The sequence below is a fragment of the Metopolophium dirhodum genome, chromosome 2 (genome assembly GCF_019925205.1).
Source record: "Metopolophium dirhodum isolate CAU chromosome 2, ASM1992520v1, whole genome shotgun sequence".
Taxonomy (NCBI): domain Eukaryota; kingdom Metazoa; phylum Arthropoda; class Insecta; order Hemiptera; family Aphididae; genus Metopolophium; species Metopolophium dirhodum.
Genome location: NC_083561.1, coordinates 27,667,066 through 27,689,020, shown reverse-complemented (window position 1 = coordinate 27,689,020; position 21,955 = coordinate 27,667,066). Strand labels below are relative to the sequence as shown.

At 34.1% G+C, this 21,955-nt stretch overlaps 2 protein-coding genes across 5 annotated transcripts in view; one reads left to right on the top strand and one right to left on the bottom strand.

Moving 5' to 3' along the window:
• The first annotated feature begins 891 nt into the window (after window positions 1-891).
• LOC132939930 (vacuolar protein-sorting-associated protein 25) lies at window positions 892-5,008 on the top strand. The gene is made up of 5 exons (XM_061007368.1): window positions 892-1,115; window positions 1,206-1,351; window positions 3,182-3,269; window positions 3,992-4,110; window positions 4,610-5,008. The coding sequence occupies exons 1-5, from the start codon at window positions 1,066-1,068 to the stop codon at window positions 4,723-4,725; spliced, it is 519 nt and encodes a 172-aa protein (XP_060863351.1). The 5' UTR covers window positions 892-1,065; the 3' UTR covers window positions 4,726-5,008.
• Window positions 5,009-5,117: 109 nt separating this feature from the next.
• Window positions 5,118-21,955, bottom strand: part of LOC132939929 (low-density lipoprotein receptor-like) — a 90,570-nt gene continuing 73,732 nt past the window's right edge. Inside the window, exons 4-16 of one of the 4 annotated variants that reach the window (XM_061007364.1) lie at window positions 21,653-21,775; window positions 20,994-21,220; window positions 18,084-18,345; window positions 16,484-16,747; window positions 14,432-14,732; window positions 13,938-14,156; window positions 13,402-13,756; window positions 12,405-12,603; window positions 11,961-12,032; window positions 7,042-7,160; window positions 6,710-6,865; window positions 6,466-6,483; window positions 5,118-6,259 (exon numbers count right to left, since the gene is read on the bottom strand). In XM_061007364.1, coding sequence (XP_060863347.1) covers window positions 6,215-6,259; window positions 6,466-6,483; window positions 6,710-6,865; window positions 7,042-7,160; window positions 11,961-12,032; window positions 12,405-12,603; window positions 13,402-13,756; window positions 13,938-14,156; window positions 14,432-14,732; window positions 16,484-16,747; window positions 18,084-18,345; window positions 20,994-21,220; window positions 21,653-21,775 — 2,360 coding nt within the window. In that variant the 3' untranslated portion in view covers window positions 5,118-6,214. The remainder of the gene's footprint in view (window positions 6,260-6,465; window positions 6,484-6,709; window positions 6,866-7,041; window positions 7,161-11,960; window positions 12,033-12,404; window positions 12,604-13,401; window positions 13,757-13,937; window positions 14,157-14,431; window positions 14,733-16,483; window positions 16,748-18,083; window positions 18,346-20,993; window positions 21,221-21,652; window positions 21,776-21,955) is intronic. The other 3 variants (XM_061007367.1, XM_061007365.1, XM_061007366.1) reach the window with 3 other exon arrangements.

Genomic DNA, 21,955 nt, shown 5'->3' with positions numbered 1-21,955 from the left:
TGATTAATATCTTTTGTATCAGTTATTGAATATTGTTTAAAAATGTTTGGACATAGCTGAAATCTTAGAACCAGTACCTATCAATTTGGAAGTCAATAGATTAATTCATGACTTTATTACTAAATTTAATGTAATGATTACTAAAATTTAGGTTTGGTGAATTTAAAGTTGAATAATCTAAATATTATTACAATTTAAATCATTTACCTGTTCCAAACTGTTTATATTTAATTTTACTTTATACACGCTCTTCATTTTTATGATGGCATATTTTTAGCAAGCTAAAGATTTGAAACTTACAATATTATTAGGATTGGTGGTTTGAGGTAACTAGTGCAGCACAGCATAAAAATAATTTTAATCTAAAAATCCTATATCTTTTTTCATAGATGCATTGTAATTTTATCTTGTAAAACCTTCACATTTTTTCATTTTCCCCTCCCTGTTGGTACCGGTTTTACTATTTTATGCTTTTTAGGCCCTTGATTCTAGTTGATCTAGTAATAAATTGGCAAGTTCAATTTATTAGTTATAATATATTAGTTACCTACACAGCAAACATTATTCTCATTTTCAAATCTTTTAATTTTCGTTTTGAAATATAAAATCAATATTATTTTGAGCGATTTTTAAATGGAAATACTCATTGTTCGTGTGGTACTGCAGCTCATGATATTATACTAATTAATTAAGTTTATTATGTTATGCTAAAGGCTATAGATGACGACCGCGATTAGGAAGTCAACAACTGTCAAAAAGTACTTTTTATAATTGTGCTGACGACGGACAAGTTACGAGTTTACGCTTCGATCTTATTAAATAATTAACAATATTGTTCGCTGCAGTGCTACACTGTATTCTTATCAAAGCGATAATAATATTATTGTTTTACATTTTTTACCTACTTTGTCTGATAACTGATACCGAAAATTTGAATAATAATATATTATATTATTTTCAATTTTGCAAGTGAAACCGCGTAATTTTACTGACTACTGTTTCCATCGTTTAGAATCCAAAATTTCCAAATAACGCGAACCACCTATATGTTTACGTAACATCAACATGGGTGATGTCCAATGGCCGTGGCAATACAGCTTCCCACCATTCTTCACGTAAGTTCGTTCGATAAGTGTCCAAATACGACAATATTTATGTAATGTTTGATGTATTTGTAATTACTACTGGTCGGTTATCGTTAACAGTATCCAGCCAAACGCGGAGACAAGACAGAAGCAATTAGACGCTTGGAGGACATTGCTATTGGATTATTGTCGCACGCAGAAAGTGTGTGTTATTGATGTACGCGAAGGAGACCTATTGCCTGTTTTCAACAATACTACCATATCCAGTAGGTGTATATTTCACATATTGTCACTATAAAATTCCAAGAGCAGATCTGAATCTAGACCCAATGGCCAATAAGGAATGGTGATTGATTTCATCCGTTTTTTACAGTTAATACTGCTTGTTATATTAGGATCCAGTTAAACACTTGCATAGCTGTATCCCATTCTTTTGACAAATGTTAAAAAACAGTTACAATTGCATTGAATTTGAAACAAATGAAAAAAGAAATTCAAATGTTTCTTATATTCACAATGATTTTAAAGTTTTATAATAAAATAATGATCAATAACATTATCAACATCCATTACTTATAAATTATAAGTCATATCAGCTAGTGTCAACTTAAGTAAATACTAAATACATCTTGACATGAATTAATCGGCTCTTAAATCATATATAAATATGTAATACAACAATATAAGATATCGCAGCGGCTTGCGCTTCTTGTTTTTACCTAACTACCTAAGTAATTTTAATTTTCATGTTTTGTTTTGGTTTTCTCAAAAAAATTATCATTAATTCATTGAATACAAGTTTATCCGCGTTGGATCATTAAATACTCGTTAATATACTCGTACCTATAAATTATAACCTATATAATACAATAATGTTCATACACTCTTTATTTCATAATTAATTAATTTGTAGTTCTTGCGTTATATCAGTTTTCCATACACCTACCTATGGAAAGTAGATAATAACCATTATTTTAAGTGTATACATTAAATTTCAATTAGTGTTTTGATTTTATCTTTTCGTATGTTATTAATTTTTGTTATACGTTATACTGTTACTCAGCACTCAGCACTCATTATAAAATTATTTGGTATATATATAATATATATATATAGGTATGCTTGAAAACGATCACGTTTACCTGCATAGTGCATATAGCTTTCGTCTCGTAGGAATTTGCTTAAGTTTTCACCAACTATTTTTTCAACAGTAAGTAATATACTAACTAAAGAAAATTGTTGCCCGTTGTACAATGTATTTTGTACTTTACAAAAAACATGATATTATGTTTTATATGATACATATCTAAATTATCATCATGCGTTTATTTGACACTGACTTAGGTATAAAAATAGAAGGAAATTGATTTTGAGTGTAATTCAGCTTGTTGTTTTATTATTATATATGAAAAAGATTCTCTTCACACAGTTGAAAAATATATTATAACAGTAGGTATTATGTTTTAATGAATTTATGTTTGTGTTTATATTTCTACAGCACGCTTTTTTCGTTAAGTGTATATCATATACATTATATTATATCAAAGCTCTTAAATCTGATTGAAATCATTGGCTGCACTCTGCATTAGGCAATTAACTCTGTTGACTCAATTTTGAATTTTGTAATAGAAAATATTTATCAAGTTAATGTTGTTTCAAACCAATAGCTATATAATTAATTGTAAGTACACCATTTTATTCATATTTTTATACGAAAATATAAATCAATTAAAAATATTTTCAAATTGCTACTCATTATATAATATTTCTATCCATCCGTTCGAATGAGTCGTATTACTAACAAACCTCGGTTGTGTACGATGTAGGTACCTCGTTAAAATATGCGACAAAAGTATTGTAATATTATATTTCAGTAACGCCCATAATATTCTTTACCATAATTTGCTGGCCTTTTATTTTATCTTCGCCAGTTTATAACAAATTTGTCAAAAATGTTTTACTTTTTATCTTTAATACCTAACACTAATAACGGAAATAACGATATGATCGCGTGGAAGGCTATAAAATGTTGGAAAATCATAAAGCTGAATTAGTATAATAATATAATATTAATGAAAAGTATTTTTCGTCTTCAGGAAAACTGTCACCTGATGCGATCATGACGGTTTTAGGCGTTCTACAGAAGACGGGAAATGCCGAACCGCTTGACAAGACTAGAACAAGGTACAAAGATTTTAATATTAACATTGATTAAGTATACTTAATAAATTATATTACACAGTATGGTGATGCCTACGCACTTGTGCCTACAAACAAGTTAGAAAAGCTTTTAGAATGACGTCTTGCTTTTTTTTTGAGAACGAATCGGTTTATCGTGCACAACTTTCCATCCATTCCGAGTCCATATATTAGTAATAGATTAATTCGCTGGTTTGCTTGATTCATACTGTGTATTTATATGCATACGCGTAAAATCTACGAGTGTGTGACTAAGTGACTCTAATGACTCTAATATACTCTATATGTATATTGGTCTACTAATATGTTATATATTTACTCTACGGTAGGTATTACCTGCCCATGGCTTATGTCGAGAAAGTTTGACGAAAATAAAATCCGAAATGATCCTTTTGAGAATTCGACTATTCGAGCGTCATGCGTTAGAATGTTTTGGCCGGTCTCTCGGCGAGTCGTTATACGAAATTTTTGAGATTTCAAATCATTGTGACACGATAACACACGCGTTGGAATTTCACGCTCGCAGCAATACAAATGCCTGCTGTTTAGACTTTTTGGAGTCGAAAGTCAAATTATCGGACCAGTATTGCCTATATCCATATAAGTACCTATACTAAATATACTCACATTTTATTAAATTATAGTCAGTGTTGATACTTTGCGGAGTGAATATGTTGTTTGTTTAAAATAAAACATTTCATTTTTAGGTGGAATGTTTATTGGCACACGTTGGACGAATGGGCGTCGATAGTGTACAAATGGGCTCAGGACAACGCCATGCTCAACACGGTGTGTACGTTCTACGAGATAGCCAGCGACAGTGGTGGTAATATAATATTATAATCAAACTATCTGTTTTTAAAATTTAGGGAAGCGCGGGATTATAGTCTGAACTTTAAATCAAATCTGAGATAATATTATAAACTATGATATATTATATTATAACGCCGGGGGCGTAATTAAGAGGATGATGATTGTGATATATTCCCCCCTCCAGAGCCTTCATAATATATACAAACCACTGTACTTGAAAATTTAGTATTTTGTGTAAAAAATGTATCACATGACAAATTCCTAATTAACGCTAAGTTTAAGACTTTTTTGCACGTATGCAATATACACGTATGGAAATATAGATATATATTATACAGTGGCGAAACAAAATTAAAATGTCTCAGTCTCACAATCAAACGTAATATTTACCCGCGTGTAGACACCTTAGACAGTTGGATCTGTTATAGTATTTTACAATTTACATGCGGTTGTTCGTTGTCCGTCAAAGTATTCAGTTTTAATTTTTTTTTTTTGTGTCGACAATTTTATAGATCTGAACGGTATTGATGACGGTGTACTGACCAAAGCTTTGCGGGTGTTGGAGCGACGTCAACAGGCGGAAATACTTACGCTGGACGGAGGATCGGGCGTGAAATTTTTCTCATAGACGTGAAACTCCGGGATCAGCTGCCATGTATCACACAGTACCGGCTATATTATACCTGAACAATATGCCGTATATGTATCTGTGTGCGACGATAATATAAGTACCTATATAGCGTATGCGGTGGAGCATATTGTGTTGTATAGATATATAATAGGTATGTTTACGATGATAATAAGATAATAATATAATATAAGACTATACGCTGTATAATAATCGATCATGTTTATTTAGTTTTTTTTGTTTATCCATCGATTAATTAAAAAAAAAAAAAATTAACAAACCACTTTTCACTATGTGTTTGAGTTTACAAAATGGTACTCACTAATATGTTATGTATATTATGTAATCGTATAATAATTAATTAAATATATTTAAAAACAAAAAAATCACAGTTAAATAATAAAAACTATATTTATCTAACGAAATGTTACACATACATATAATGTTTATCATATTTTTACAACCATGATGACAAATTAATGGTAATTGGTTTTCATAACATATATTTTTAAACCGAGACGCGAGTGTGTGTTTGTGTACACATTCGTTAGAAGAATGTGCGTTTTTTTAGCGAAAAAACAATATACAGTTTTCGAATGAAACAAATCCAATACGCTTATCACTATCTGCTAAGCTTATAACTGGTTCCTTTATATGTACATATATAATTAATTATATTTTATATAATATCCAATTAAAAACACGATTTGTTTGATATATAATAAGACGTTAAGCTTACAAAATATCTTCAATATATATAACGGAACTATAGTATATATAATTAAATATAATTAGCTGCTAAATTGACTACTCAACAGTAATGGCGCTAAAATAAATATATATATTTACATATATTGTAAATTCCTTATAATTACAATAATTATATCATATTACTTTTCCAAACAAACCAGAAGGGACAATAATTTACCGATTAAAATAATTGAACAACGAGCGAACTGATGCAGATCAAAGGATTCCTACTTTTGAGCAACAAACAATAATAATTTAAAACAACTCAATTCATAATTTTTGGCACGTACACCTCAGTCGTTAAAGGCAAACCGCAGAGCTTAAATAAAATATTATTATTTTCTTTTTTACACAAACATTAATAATATAACTTAAAAAAAAAAATATACAATAGGAACTGTTTCGTTTAAATATTGGCGTGAGGAATAATTAAATTATTACATGTATACGAAAAACACTGGGAAGACTCTGAACAAAGTTATACAACATGAAATTAATAATAATAATAAAAATAATAATAAAGAAAGAAAAAACACGGGGAAGATATTATATTAAGTCGTTCGGTAAGTTGAACACTATTTGAGCGCATTTGCGCATGAAATTGGTAACTCGCCAGACATTTCGTCGTGTGCTGCGCACAAATTGCGCTCCGTCGTGAACAACGCGATTTGTAATTTGTTTATTTTTATTTTTTCATTGACTAGTGTTGTGTGCAGAGAAACTATAAACGGTCTATGCTTTAGACGTACTCGTTGGTGCCAGGACGAGTCAACGGCTCTTCGGCCTGAAAAAAAAATAATACACAAATCAGATAAACAACGCGTAGGTAGCGTATGTTATGTAAATATAAAAATTGCACGTGTGAGTCGACACTATTACTATACTACTACTACTACTACTACTACTATAATATAGTACTATAACTTGAATGAATGCGTCGTGTATACATTTATAACATCACATTTTAATATTATTGTTCGGTGGACTTACCGAGTTGTCGTTAAAGAACTAACACGCAGCGTGTAAAAATGCAAAAAAAATTAAGAGCAGAAAAGATCGAATCGTAGCTTAACGGCGTTGCATCGACGATAGTACATAATAATATTATATAGGTATTTGGCTGGGATTTTCTGGCGGTAGTGGTTGTGTGGGGTCCATTGTGGGGAGGGGGGTGATGGGTTGTGACTGACGGGGAGGTGTTTTCGGGTCTTTAAATGATAACGTTGAAGTTTACCTCCTCGCCGACGGACGTGGGGTATACCCTCGCCGGCTGGTACTGACTCTTCTCCAGCGTGAACTGGTCTTCGGTTGTTTTCCTGTAGATGGGGTTGTCGAAGTTCATGCTGGTCACGTTGCGGTGCAAGTAGTGCCGGTACAACAGGAAAGCGCCCTGGAACAAAATTTGCAAACCGAGCATACATTAGAGCGGTATTAGACGTTACGTCACGTGATGACGTGCGGCGCGTATACCGCGATATCCGTATGTAGCCGAAGTATCGCGATACACCACCTGATGGTCCTAGGGGGAGGGGGAGGGGTTATTGGGCGGGATGTAGGCTCACTCACCAGGGCTGCGAGAGTGATCAATAGCGAACCGGAGAATATTATTATGGCGGCTATGAGTCCACTGTCCTCAGGTTCGTTGTGGTCGTTGACGTTTATCTCCGTCATCGTTCTGTTCGTATCTGCAACGAGAGCGAACGGGCGTTAGGACGTATTTCCAATGGATGTACGGGGAATCGCAAACATGATGATATTATAATACATGTATAGTGTATATAAATACATATATATATATAAGTCAGTAAATATATCGTAAAATATATTATATGACCTGCACCGCCACCAAAAGAAACGCATAAATAATAATAGAAATATTATAAGTATAATATTAAATAGTGCACTAAAGCAGCCGCGAAGACGACGGACACGTATAGGAACATAATATAAATAATTATAACAGATCGAAGTAAATTAATATAATTTACTGGTCTATATCGTCGGCAGTCGTATATTATAAGAGACAGGAATTGCATAAAACTGATTGCATTTGTATATTATAATAAAACAATAAGATCAGCATAAAATTAATCGCATTCGCATTATAAAAATAAAATATTATATTAATGAAACAATATGTTCTATAAGGCCATAAACAATGATATGTATATTTAATACAATAGGTAAGTGTATGGTGTATAGTATACGACATGCGAGAAATCTCTGGTGGGCATCATATTATAGAAAATTTCCGATGACGGGACTCGCGCGTTTTTGTGAAAAAAAATTGTACAAAATGCCTCGCAAGGACACGCAGGCCTAGCGTCTCGACGTATAAAACACAAAATACTTAAACAAATACCATATTATACGTACAGCCGACGACGATGAAAAGCCGCCTGTATAAAGGACGAGACTCGTTGCGTACAAAAGCACTCAGGTACTTACCTTTTTTTTTGTTTTTTCGCCGCAAACGGCGGAAACAGTGTACCAATGCAAAAAAAAAAATCTTTATGCCTAATATTATATCCTAAGATATAATAATAATTTATTATACTATCGAAGTTATATTACAATGTTGTTATTGTTTTAGTGTTATTGCTGTCGTTACTATACGCGCGGGTATATCACTCAAAAACCAAACGAAATAGATCTCCCGACGGATTATTATAATATTACAATGTATAGCAATAATATATTGTTGACGATGATTTCGTTATGCGCACACCGCGACTCGGACGGAAAGAATACACCAACTGCGGGCGAGGCTCGCGTATATATAACGCGTAAGACACGACAATATTCATATAATAATATCGCATAATATACTGCACACGAGCGCGCCGCATCAGCCTCGTCAAGGACTCCCGCGCGAGCGTTCGATTTTTATTTTTTTACTTCCCGATGCTGATTCCAAGGGCAAATAATAATGTAATATTATACTAATATAGCCGATACGTGTTTCTCTCTCTCTCACTGTGTTGTTGATCTTTTTGAGCAGGTAACGCATAAAGCCTCTACCTATTCCGAATAAATTATATATTATACCGTCGCGGCCGGTACGCGCACAAATTATGTACGTAGGAAATAAGTATATTATATTATATTATTATTGAAATATATTATATACGACTGTGGACGTCTGCGGTTACACACGATATTATAATAATATTATACTATGCATCATACATCTACGCGTATTGTTATTATGCTTAGCTCTACTAGTGCGCCACCACCACCACCACCACCACCACCTGCAGAAACGCGTAAGCGTAATTATATAATATAATATAATAAATATTATTTTTGACATAATATTATCCATCGTGTATACAGCGAACGATTTAACGAAATGTAACGCACAGTAATAATATTATTATGTCATATATTATATATATATTATCTATACAGTGTCTCTTGGTGGACCGTTTTGAGAGCGGCGCGACGCTCGGACAAATGACATCGCAGAGGCGCCGTTCGGTTTCTATTTCGGTACAATGCGTGCGACGTGTATTATAACTTATGCATATTGGTACTGTGCGTGCTCGTGCATTTTCAGAAGTGCGTATACTATGGTCTGTGACGTCGTATTATACTATACGTTATGCATTATAATATATATGTTGTTATTATTTTTTAAAGAGTATAATATTATTTATACAATATTTTGTACACAGGGCGCGCGGAATAGAGCCGAACGACGCCAGATTCGATATCTACACAGCAGTGACGCAAATAGGTGGGGAGTTTGGGGGAGAGGCTTAGCCCCCACAAAAAAAAAAAAAAATATTTATTTTATAATTTAAAAACATTTTTTTTTTCGAGCTTGAGCCACCCTAAATATTTTTCCTATTCGCGCCACTGTTACACAGACTCCCGTCGAGTATAGATGATACCTAAGTATGATCAAAATAATAATACAATATAACAAAAATTTATTTTGAATCTCTACAAATAATATGTAGGTACCACAGTGAATAAACATATGGTTAATTATACTTAATCAACTTGATTGCAAAGTCATAGTGATTGTTATTAGCTTATAATATTAATTATATAAAAAATTATTGGTCAAACTGTTATTATTATTTTGACTGTCCCGTACCGTCACGTCCTGTATATTGTACATAATAATATTATATATTGCGTGTTCGATTCTGTTCGCACGATAGTATCTATATATAGTTACATGACCATTGTAGTAAAGTTATATTACAATATAACATTATTATAATTATTGTGTGAACCTAAGAATTATAACATGTACGTGGTAAATACAACTAAATACGACGTATTAAAATAGCGTGTTAACTGTGTGCATGTGAGTTTCGTCCTTGCTGCAGCCTGCTGGTTCAATTTATAGTAGGTAGTACACTAGTACCATAATATAATATTATTATATTAAAATATTTAATATGTGCGCAGAGCAAGGAGATATTTCGTGGTCCACGTGGTAATTAATAATTATATTAATTCTTAATTATCGTATTTTGGTGCGTGCGTGCGGACAGCGAAATGATTTTCTCGGTAGGTTTTCAAAAAAATTGTACCTACCTACAGGCCCCCCTATATAGGTACAGTATTTCCCATTTTCCCAGCCATTCGATCCTAAATGTTTTTTTTGTTTTTCAACGGTCGCCGAGCAGATGAAACCTATACATAAATAGCGTACCTACGATCCAACCCAATCAATCAAAATTCGATTCACATATAAGTATATAGGTGTATCGTAGGAGAATTCTTTATGCCCAATGAAGAATAATGAAATCCTTTACGGTTGATGTTTTATTTTATCCTACATTTCAATAAATCCGCTTATATTTTTGTAATTGGATATCATATTGGGTTTTTGACTTAAAAGTTGAAATAAATTATTTTTGAATTGTGGCGAATCATATTATTATAATAATATTATAATAATATGAAACGCGATTTCTTTTTATGAAAGCCAAAGTCAGTCGCAATGGGAAAAAAATATCGATGCTAATAACATGTAAATTATTGAACAACAAATCATCCAGATGAAATTCACTTATTTAACATCCTAAATTATAATATATTACTGTACAATAAGCATATACTTTTCTAATATTTAAAAGTTATCTTTCTAAAGTGCAAAGTTTTAAGTGAATTCTTTAAATGCGAAAAGAATTTATAGTTTCTTTTTTATCTTAACGGAAAAATAAAGTGACCCTCAGGGTGATGAAAATAAATAAGGCTTAACGGTGAGAGAGATCACGAGATCTTAACACGCATTTATTACTTTCTCGCGACTCCGCAAAGTTTTCTGATTGTTAGGGAAGGTGTGTACCGACAGAGAGCTAAATAGGTATAATATATATCCTATGAAACTCATAAAACAAAACCCACAGCAATATTGCCGCATATTGATCAGTTTAATAATATATAGTAGGTACTATGGTGTATAGTCTGCAGTTATTATTGTCACGTATTTGGTTAGGAGGAAAATATAAAGTTTTTTTTTCACAATTGCATTGATGTGGCAAACTTTTAGCAGCTGCGAAAAAGCGTATACAAAACACTTTTGGCCGTTCAATTTCCGATTTAAAATTTATTGAGAAAACCCAAACCCACCGGCGCGGCGCGACGTGACGTTATATTATAATATTATATAATATATGTATACGAATTTATTTCGAACCGCGGTCTTCCTCAATGCCATCGGTTTTGTTTTAACCGGACAGTAAACACATTATAGGTAATAAAAATGTAATATTTTTAAGTGGTAAACGAGAAAAACGACGTGATACGCGTATATTATAATGTATAGAGACAGGCGAAGAGAACACAAAAATGTACAAGGTATAACCAACCACCGCAAGCGTGTGTATATTATAACATATAATATGTATATATAGTATATATTATACAGGGATGAGCAAGTACAGTATTTTGAATACATTTTATACATTTAAGGCGTACATTTACATTTAACAAATTTTCATTTTTTTTTTAAAAAAATGTTACAATACCTACTTAATAATGTGTATCTATACATAATTTCTTTACTGTTTTAGTCCATTATGGTAGCATATACAATTAATAAATACAATGTTTTCAAATTAAATCTTTTCTTAGAAGCTGTAATGGTAAACTTTTTTATTTTGTTAAAAACTATGTGATATGTTTATTTTGCAACTGTTAGTAGAATTATGTTTGTTTTATGTTTAAAAAAGGCACCTATCTTATAAAAACATAAATTATTATTTATTTAATTGAGTATACGTAGGTAGTTATTTAATCTTTTTTTGGAAATATGTATTTGTAAAATTTTAAACACATGGAATAATATGTAATAATTTTATATTTTATGTATGAATAGTAAAATATTTTGCTCATTCCTGTAGTATAATATAGGTATACATATTATATTATTATAACAGAAGTTTTGCACAGAAGAAAGAAGAAGATATACATAAATATGTACACAGGTTTCGTCCACGGATATTGATATATGTACTCACTTAATAGCGTAATATTGAATTTTTTATAATGTCTGTGTTTGTTGTGTTTCGCTAAAACCGTTGAGTTCTTAGCTGTAAAATTATTCAACCAAAAAAAACAAAAGACGGTGAAAAACAAAGACAAAAAATAAAAAACGATCAAAATACAAAACGTAATAATAACTAATAGGTAATATAGGTAATTATCATCACAACAATGTCCACTCGGAAGAAAAAATCAATCAAGTATTATTAAAATTTGATTAGGTATAGTGTTGCAAAAAAGGTATAAAATATAATAAAAATGTATGGTTGAAAAAAAACATTACCGTAACCGCGCTCTGGGCGGCCGCAGACCTGCATGGTCCGACGAATAATATATATAGAGGTACTCATGTCGCATCGCGAGTAGTACAAATTATGTTAAAAAATATTATGTAATCATATAGAAGTTGCGGTGCTTACCTTCTTCGGCGCACATCAAACCGTCGGACATCAGCATCAGGCCGTTGGGACAAGCGCACGAGATTTTCGGCGACTTGCTGTTGATTTGCGGTGCCGGCAGGCACAGATGGGAACAGTGGCCGTTAACGGCGGCGCAGTAGTTCACGCCGTCGGGTTGCCTGTACGGGTGGTAAACGTGCACCACCATCGGGTTCTGAGTCTGAAACGGCCAAAATGTTTGTAGTATTATTGTTAGCAGTCACATTACGCACACATGATATTGCCACCGTCGTTTTAATACGTCAAAGGTCACCGCGGCGGTCGTACCTATATATATAATAATACGCGCATGCGATTCGAGGTCGCGACATTTGCAAGAGAGTATACCTCCGAGGACTTTTGAGCAGCGATCGTGACACGTTTATACATGTATCTATATGGTATAAAATATATATAATACCGATGCGGAAGAGGAGGGCGTGCGGTAAGAGAGGAACTCTGCCCACCACCATCCCCACCAAAGATATTCGTCGAGAAGTGTTCGGCTTTGACGGCTATTTTAAATTCACCACGCCATCGAGTAAAAACGCAGTTATCGGAGGATCAAAAAAAAAAAAAACACGCCATCACTGAAGTTAACACATCTATCGGCCGCTGTGGTGAAAAACAAAACAATATCAACACAACCTCAATAACAATATTATTTGATGATTGAGTCGATCTCAACTATATTTTGCGATGATCAAATCTCAAACTCATACCACTTGTTCTATTATAGTCTATAGTTCCTGTCATATTACCGACTATAATATCGTACGTTAGTCTATAGCGGGCTCTTGTTTGGGAAAACTTTGCACACATTTCCTCGTAGCGGGTTTCAGTCAAGAAAATCAAAGCAACTATACGCTGCAGCGACAGATCGTCGTATGCTGGTTTTGACTTGTTTCGATGTCGTAAAAATAACGATTATTTTCAAATGTCAACGATACAATGTTATGCAATAATATTGTTTGTGTACCATGTGCAGGGCGGTGACCGTGGTGATGTTGGAACCGTTAAACTTGTTGGCCTTGATTATCGCCTTCTGGTTCCAATCGGACCAGTACAGCGAGTCCTCGAACGTGGATATGCTGAACGGGTGCGGTAGCCAGACGGGGCTGAACAGGACCAGACGCCGTTGGCTGCCATCGAAGTTGCACGACGAGATGGTGTGGAGCTTGGCGTCCACCCAGTACAGCCGCTTGGACACCAGGTCCAGGGTGATGCCGTTCGGCCATTTAACGTCGAACGAGGCGATCACCTCGCGGTGCGTGCCGTCCATGCCGGCCCGTTCGATCTTCGCGTTGCTGCCCCAGTCACTCCAATACAACCACCTGTCAACGGACGCGCGTTTGTTGCGCATTAATAATAATAATATTATGACATTATTGACCATAGATATCTGCAGTCGATATGATATTATGACGGGAAAACGGGCGGCGTTAGGGTTTTTTTTATTTTGTAGATGGGGTGTGTGTGGGGGGGGGGGGGGGTGTTGTTGTCGCAGTAAATTACCCGTTGAGTGGGTCCACGGCTATCGACCTGGGTTCCTTCAGTTCCGATTTGAAAAGCGTTTTTTGCATGTTGCCCTCGAAGTTGGCCAATTCGATTGAGTCCTTGTCCGCGTTCGTCCAATAAATGTGTCCGTAAATCCAGTCCACAGCCAAACCGTCGGCCGACGACAAGCCGCTTTCCACTACAATTGTCCGTTGTCGGCCTTCATCGATCGGCGCTCTGCAGGGAAAACAATACAAATTAAATCCGCGCATAGACGCTCAAAACAATAAATTATTACTACCTATATGTCATACACTACATCGTTTTTGCAGTGATACTCCGACCGCAGGGTCAATCATAAATCTCAAAAAACTGTATTTAAAAACTTAATTTATACGCCGGTGCAGTATATAGGTATTATTTTCTATACATTTCAAACCGGTTTATTTGAAAATAGGTTTAAGAATATCGTGAAAGTATGCACCTATATATTATAGTACTATATTACTTACTTGTAAATTTTCTTTTCGGATACGTCTCCCCAGTATATCATTCCGGTGCGGAATACGAAATCGATGGCCGTGGCCGATTTCGTGCTGTTGATGATAGCGGACATCTCGTGATGATCCAACGAAATCTTCCGTATGTTGTGTTGCATGGAAAATAAGAGTGACGCGTGTCCTTCCATCGCCTTGCACCTGGTGTGATCCTGAGGGTCCCGCAGGTATCCCGGTTCGCATTCGCATTTGTACGTGCCCTTTTCGTTAATACATATTTGCGAACAGCTGCCTTCGATCTCGCATTCATTTACATCTGAAAATTTTAATATTGCGCACGATTAATAATGAACAAAGCACTCCAGTAAATAGCTTTTTTATGGATTGATATAAAAATATTTAGCGTTGCACCTCGCACACTGCAGCAGCTTAAAAATATGATCATGAAGCCCCTACCGTTTAGACTAATAAATTATGTGCATAGGTTCGACTTTACCACTTTGATATACTATAAAACATATTGTATCGGATCTATAAACCCCAGTATCATCATAATATTGCATATGGTTATTATTTTTGCTTTTACAGTAAAAAATGAAATTGTGGTCTAGAGTTTAAATTTATTATAATGAATTCCGATTTTCCATTTTTTTGCATATTTGAGACAAGAATTAGTCATTTATTTTCATTTTATCTTCATATGACCTCTATATAAATTAATAATTAATATTATGAATATATATTATTTCACGTCACGCAAATTCATTTACAAAAATAGAGATAACCCAGTTTCGCTTGATGTTCAAATCAATATCTCGGACATGAAAAAAAAAAAATTGAGTCTGTAAAAAAACCAAACATCAATCTAACGGGTATCGTCAGCGCTATCATAACGAGCACATAACGTATGCTTGGACGATATCACAAATTATGTATATTATGTTATTTATTAGGTACTTTTTTCCGTTATAAACCTATAATATCACTCATATTGACACGCATGAACATGAACCTATATACATAAGGGCCCGATACAACATTATCGACTCCCATTGCCGCAATCAAAATATTGAGGGCCCTGCAGTGTCTAAATATTTAGGTGATATAAATAATATTCTACATTTCTATAAATTCGTATAAAATTTGATTTTTTCAGACTACGTTTACTCGTACAGTATATACTTACCAACTTATATTCAATACTCTTATAATATCTAATATAGCTAATAATTTTAAAGGAATTGTTGTAAAGTGAACTAACTAGGTATACAATTTTTTAAAACGTCATAGTAAAATAATATTATTTTATGTATTGTATTTTATTTTATTTAAAAAAATGTATATGATCCGATACTAAATCGAACCGCAGCAAAGGCAAATGTAGTTGTGGCACATTTATTAGATAAACGAAAGTACCTACGCGATTATTTTATTATTATCCTAGTATCTATGATGTACCTATATCGATAGGTAACCGTTTTAATTAATTTTATTGTCATTGGGTGTTTTTATATTCCAGATAATAAAACCGATGTTGTTAACAATATGAGATTTCATCCCTCGTTTTCTTCTCCGGCTTGCAAGTTCCCGAAATCGTGAAATCTACCTATATTTGGAACGAATACAAAATCGAAATAAATGAAAACGGCACCGCCGAAACGCGATAGCCGTTGCCCACGTCTGACGCCGTTCGTGCTGGCCATCAGATTTCTTGCGGCAATGCTTCTGTGTAAAAAACCGATGTCGTTCGGCCGCATCGAGTATTAACGCGTAATTTAGGAGTGGCCACCTGTCGATTGCACTCACGCTGGGTAGGGAAAATAAATAGGTATAGGGATAAGTACCTACTGTGGAAAATATCGGATGAGCGTATTATATAATTAAATTATACCCCACTCGAGGTATAAATAAATAAGCCGACGATTATACCCGAGGGGTGAACTTATATTCACCATTCACGTTATACCATAGGACGACGACGATAATAATAATAATAATAATAATAATAATAATAACAATAATAATACGATAATTATTGCTATGATAAAAAAAAATCACGATACAGACCGTCACACGTGTTGTTGCTGATGAGCTTGTAGCCGGGCTTGCAGGCGCAGCGGAAAGTGTGCGGCAAATCGACGCAGATCTGCGTACAGCCTCCGTTGTTGATCAGACACTCGTTCACGTTGCACGACTCCTGTTCCTCGTCCTCGAACCCGGGACAGTCCATGTTCTTGTCGCACACCTTTTCCATGGGTATGCATATGCCACCCGTCTCGTCGGTGCCGCAGTCGAACTCCGTGTACGGGTCGCACTTGTGCACCGGTTCTTCTGAAAACGACGAAGGCCGTTTGATGTGATTATGTGTTTTAGTAAAGCGTTATCAGCCCGCAGGTGGTTGTGAGCAGCGTACACGACGTGATGGACCTTCGATTTGACCTACACATAATTTTCCTCGCAGCGAATACCCAAACTATTGTTATAGATATCGGCCGATTCCGTTTAGGCTTTTTTTTCAAGCGCATTACGCGCGTTTTGGGTTATGATATTATTATTCAGCCAGTGCGGTTGTTTAAAATTATTTAACTGATAATAAAATAAATTATATAATTTCATTTAACGAAAAATTATTTCTAAAACTATTTTTGAGAGATTAGTTAATAAAATATTTTTTTTTCAAATCATTTGTGTGCATCGATTTCAGGTAAAGTGATGACGGAAAAAAAATAGTTTGCATATATCAATTTCAAACCATTCATATACTGAGAAACCAAGTTTTTAAATTGGTTTATTATTTTTTAAATGAATACGATAAATAATTTTTTGATAGAATGGTTTATAAAAATTACTTTGATTAAAGTACCTCGTAAAAATCAGTTTGAATTATTTGCTCAAACTAATTGTAATCCCTGTTATTAGATAAATATTCTCTATATATTATTTTATCGTCCGATTCAGCGCATACAATATATTTATACGAATCATAGGTTGTCATTTTTGAAACGAACAAAACGTTTCATCAATAGCATATCCGCTGCACAAAGCGATCTTTATACAATTTAATATTTTAATGTGCATCATAGGTAGTAGTTTTTTTTATGTTCACTTTGTTCATCTCGAACAGAAGATGACATATAAAATAAAAATATTTTGTACCTATTGTATTATCCTATTGTTGTATCCTCGTGCATGTCGAGTTATAAGTTACTTGCAAGTGGTGCAGGTATTGTATAGAATATATTATTATTTTCATCAAAAGTGAATTTCATAGTTTTTGAAATAGTAAAATATAAAATCTGAACAAAAAAGTTAAAAGAAGCAATATACGGCGCACTCTACGTATACGAAACTCCAGTAACTATAGTTAAATTTAAATTATGACGTCTTTACACATTTTTCATATTTTAGGCAACAGGGCGGATTTTCAAAGTGGTTATCGGAATCCAAATTCGTAATAATTGGACCAGGACAATATTATGTCCATTGAAACGATTTATAAATATTTTATAATGGAGTTTGACTGTATCCACCAAACCGGTACGGAGGTTCGGTTCTTTGTGGAGCGTGTCGTTGGAAATATAACACGGAGGGAGGTGCGTGGCGAGGACAGTATTGACCAGACCTGCGACGCGACGCGATTTAAATGTTATTTTATAACGTGACTTACTGCAGTTTTCTTCGTCGCTACCGTCGGCGCAGTCGGGCGTACCGGAACAATGGAGGAATCCGGGAATGCACGTGTTGTCCCGACAACGGAACTGGTCGGACCGACACGTGGTGTTGTGGCACCGGTGCGGCGCTTCGTCGGATCCGTCGGCGCAGTCTACGCTGCCGTCGCATACCCACGACTGTATGACGCAGTGGCTGTGGTCGTCGCACTCAAACTCGGAAGAACGGCACTGCGACGATCTGGTAGATTCGGCGCAACCCTATATATCATAATATATATTATATTTAAGTATTATACTATTAAGTATATGCATGTACACCGGGACCGATCGTGACGCAATACGTGCATCGTAATAGTATAGCGGTGTATCAGTAGTACAGTGATGTGATTTATATGCATGCATTAGACATGCATACACACAATGCACTTAACCTAATCAGATGGGGGAGTTCAAGAGTTTAAAAAAATAAAAATAATCTTAAACGGTGATGTCGAGCAAAAAATATTTATTGAAAACATTTCAGAGGGAGTTTGAACTTTAAACCTCTGTATACACATGGATGAGTTGAATCGGCAAAAATATACATATATTTTTCACTGTTTAAATGGTATACTCACTCCCCCGCAACACTCACACTACAGCTTACATTTTAATTTTCAATAAATCTATTTTGGTCCGCGATTGTTTAAAAATTAATACTTAAAAATATTGATTAAATAAAAATATTTTTGTCCCAAGTTTTAGTAATTTATTGACACTTCTAAATAACATTTATAAAAACCCTCATTATTTATTAGATCGTAACATATTGCTAAAAATTGTAATGAGATTAAAAAATGATTATAAATCGCACAAAAATACATAACATATGTAAGTTATTTTAGTTATTATAAAAAATATTTTTTTAAGTTCAAAGCTTTGAAAAAAAGTGTAATTATAATATATTCTAATGTTTTTAATACTTCAAAATAAAATACAAACGTTTAAGGTATAAACTATGTTACGGTAAAAGTTTTATTTAAGATTTCATATAAATTGTGTGTAACATAAAAAATAAAATTAAACCATAATACGAATATGTTTTTTTTAAACCTTACATTATTTATATTAAAATCCTAAGGACTCCTAAGGGAGTTTTTTCGAATTGTTAAAGTTTAGATATCGCGAATTCGGTATGTTAACATAATATTATGATTAATTATGATAATATTCTATAGTTATTAAACACATGACATGACAATAATATCGTATTGTTCAAATAATCTAATTGCATTTCATGGTATTTGCATCTACATTAAGGTCGTGGGATGCACTCACTTTCCGGTACCTCATAATTTATTATGATACTACAGTTGTAGGTAATAACATTAATTATACCATGTCATTAATCATTAATCAATGGTAATAGGTATCTAATTTATTGTATCAATATTCAATTATGAGATACCGAATGATGCACCCACGACACCGGTGTAGCGAAATAGCCTATCCAGAACACCGTTTTATCATAATAATAATATTACGATTTTTTGAAATGCATACCGCCGGCGTACTTTCATATTATTATTTTAACAGCATATTCTATTATATTCCCAGACGTTTCGTAAATCGGAATCGCCGTTATTGTGATTGGGTTGCATTATTACGTGATGAACAAATATCACACGATCGTAATTATATACCTACTAAAAACAAGATTTTAGTCAATAAATCTTGTGTGAACAGCGTACCACTCAATTTATCGTCTACGAAATGCGAAGCGTCTTTATTAATAGAAACAGTCTTCGAGAAATAATTATTGTACGTTCTTTGAAGTTTGAACTCTCGCATTTACGATCATTAGAACTTATGCACACATCAAAAGAACAGCACCTACCTACTTCACATACCTACACAATAATTTAAAATATGAACTTGGGCCGAATGCTGTGACTTGCGGTCGGAAATCATTGTAACGAAAATGTACATATCCTAAATTTATAGTACGTAGAATTTTCATAATGTTAATATTTAATTAACACTCAAATAAGCATAACAATTGCGTTCACTCTCGCTAATATGATAATATTTATACCTGGCCGTAATTCTCTACAAAATTGTTTTTAGGTTTTAAAATAATAATGAATACAAATTATTCATTCCGTTCCATCATAATAATTATTGTTGTACCCCCGCCATCGTAATGAATATTAAAACAAACTCTTGTGTCAAATTACAATTTTTTTACAGTTTTTCACATAACTCGTAGTAAAGCGGGTAGGTATAGGTACGAAATGTTTGTATAGAAAATGAATTTGTTATTTAAACATTTCAATGAATATAATATAGTTTTTATATATATATTTTTTTTATTGAGCTTAAGCCCGGCAACTATGGCCAATGTCCATTAGTTGTTTTTTTGTTACCTGTAGGGGGAGGGTGGAGTAACGGTTGGAGCGGTTGGTTGAAACACGTTTGTATGTGTGGCAAGGATTTGTAGCTAAAAATCCTGGGTGGTCACCCATCCGGGAGCTAGTAACACCGGCCCCGGCCGATTCGTACACTCAGAGCATTTACGCAGTTGAGTGTACGGACCGCGTCACACCAAGCAACTCCGTTTTTATAATTATGTTGAGAATTATAGTTATAGTTATTAAAAAGTCAAATCCTCAAACAAATAATAATAATACTTAATAAAAAACCTATAATATAATATCTTATATGACGATTACGATTGTAGATATCGTATGATTATTGACTACCTATCTATTCTAAATTATATTATACATATTATTGATTGACTTCTCGGTCGAGCTGCAACTATATACGGCCACCTACCAGCACACCAATATTGGTAGTTAATAGTTATTTTAGGAAAACATTTTTTTGGCAACCATATTACAAATGTGAGTACACTCATGACTTACGATTTCGTCAGTCTGGTCGGTACAGTCGAAGTCGCCGTCGCAACGCCAGTTCAACGTTATGCAAGTGTTGTCTTTCACGCAAGCGAATTCGGACTCGGAACATGTGATGTTGGGACAGTTGAGCTCGTCCGTGCCGTCTTGACAGTCGTCGTCTCTGTCGCACACCCAAATCTTTTGAATACACTTTCCGTTGCCGCACGTGAACTCATCGTCTCTACATGTTTCGTCTGCAGTGGACGGACGAACGTGAAATAATAATAATAAAAAAAAAACCAACGATCAGCGGCGGCGATTATAATATGATATACACGCTCGGTAGGCATATATTATATTCTGGTATTATACAATACGAATATATTATTATAATTATTATTATGATATAATAGACAATAATATTATATCGATATAGTTAGCAGATATTAATAGCAAATAACAAACTGGTATATCCAACCGACACCGAGAAGAAAAACTAATATCGACAGTGTTACTATATTATAATAATATTATATTCGTACAATGGAATACAAACATAAACATAATGATGGTATAATATATATTAAATAGGCAGTGATGAGTATGTGATATGATATGTAAAAACGAATCGTCCTATATAAGAGGGGAGGAGAACGAAAAATAAAATCAACCAAAGAGTCGCTTACTGCACTCTTTTTCGTCGGAGCCATCCGAACAGTCGGGATTGCCGTCGCACATCCATGTCAGCGGGATGCATTCGCCTTTGGCCTTTCGGCAAGTGAACTCATCCGTGTTGCACACTCGTTTCTCTGAAATCACAATAGAACAAGACTTTCGTATACAGATTCATGCAAATAATGATGATGGTAAATGATGGACGCCGATGACGATTCGATAACTACAAGACTATAATATGATTATATTATTGTCGAATGATTTATTCGACTATGCATGCGTGTGTTATGCGTGTGTGTAGGTGTGTGTGTGTG

Coding starts and splice junctions, on each gene's coding strand:
- LOC132939930 (XM_061007368.1), top strand. CDS start 1,066: ATGGGTGATGTCCAATGGCCGTGGCAATACAGCTTCCCACCATTCTTC. Junction 1,116..1,205: donor AGCTTCCCACCATTCTTCAC/GTAAGTTCGTTC, acceptor TATCGTTAACAG/TATCCAGCCAAACGCGGAGA. Junction 4,111..4,609: donor GATAGCCAGCGACAGTGGTG/GTAATATAATAT, acceptor ACAATTTTATAG/ATCTGAACGGTATTGATGAC.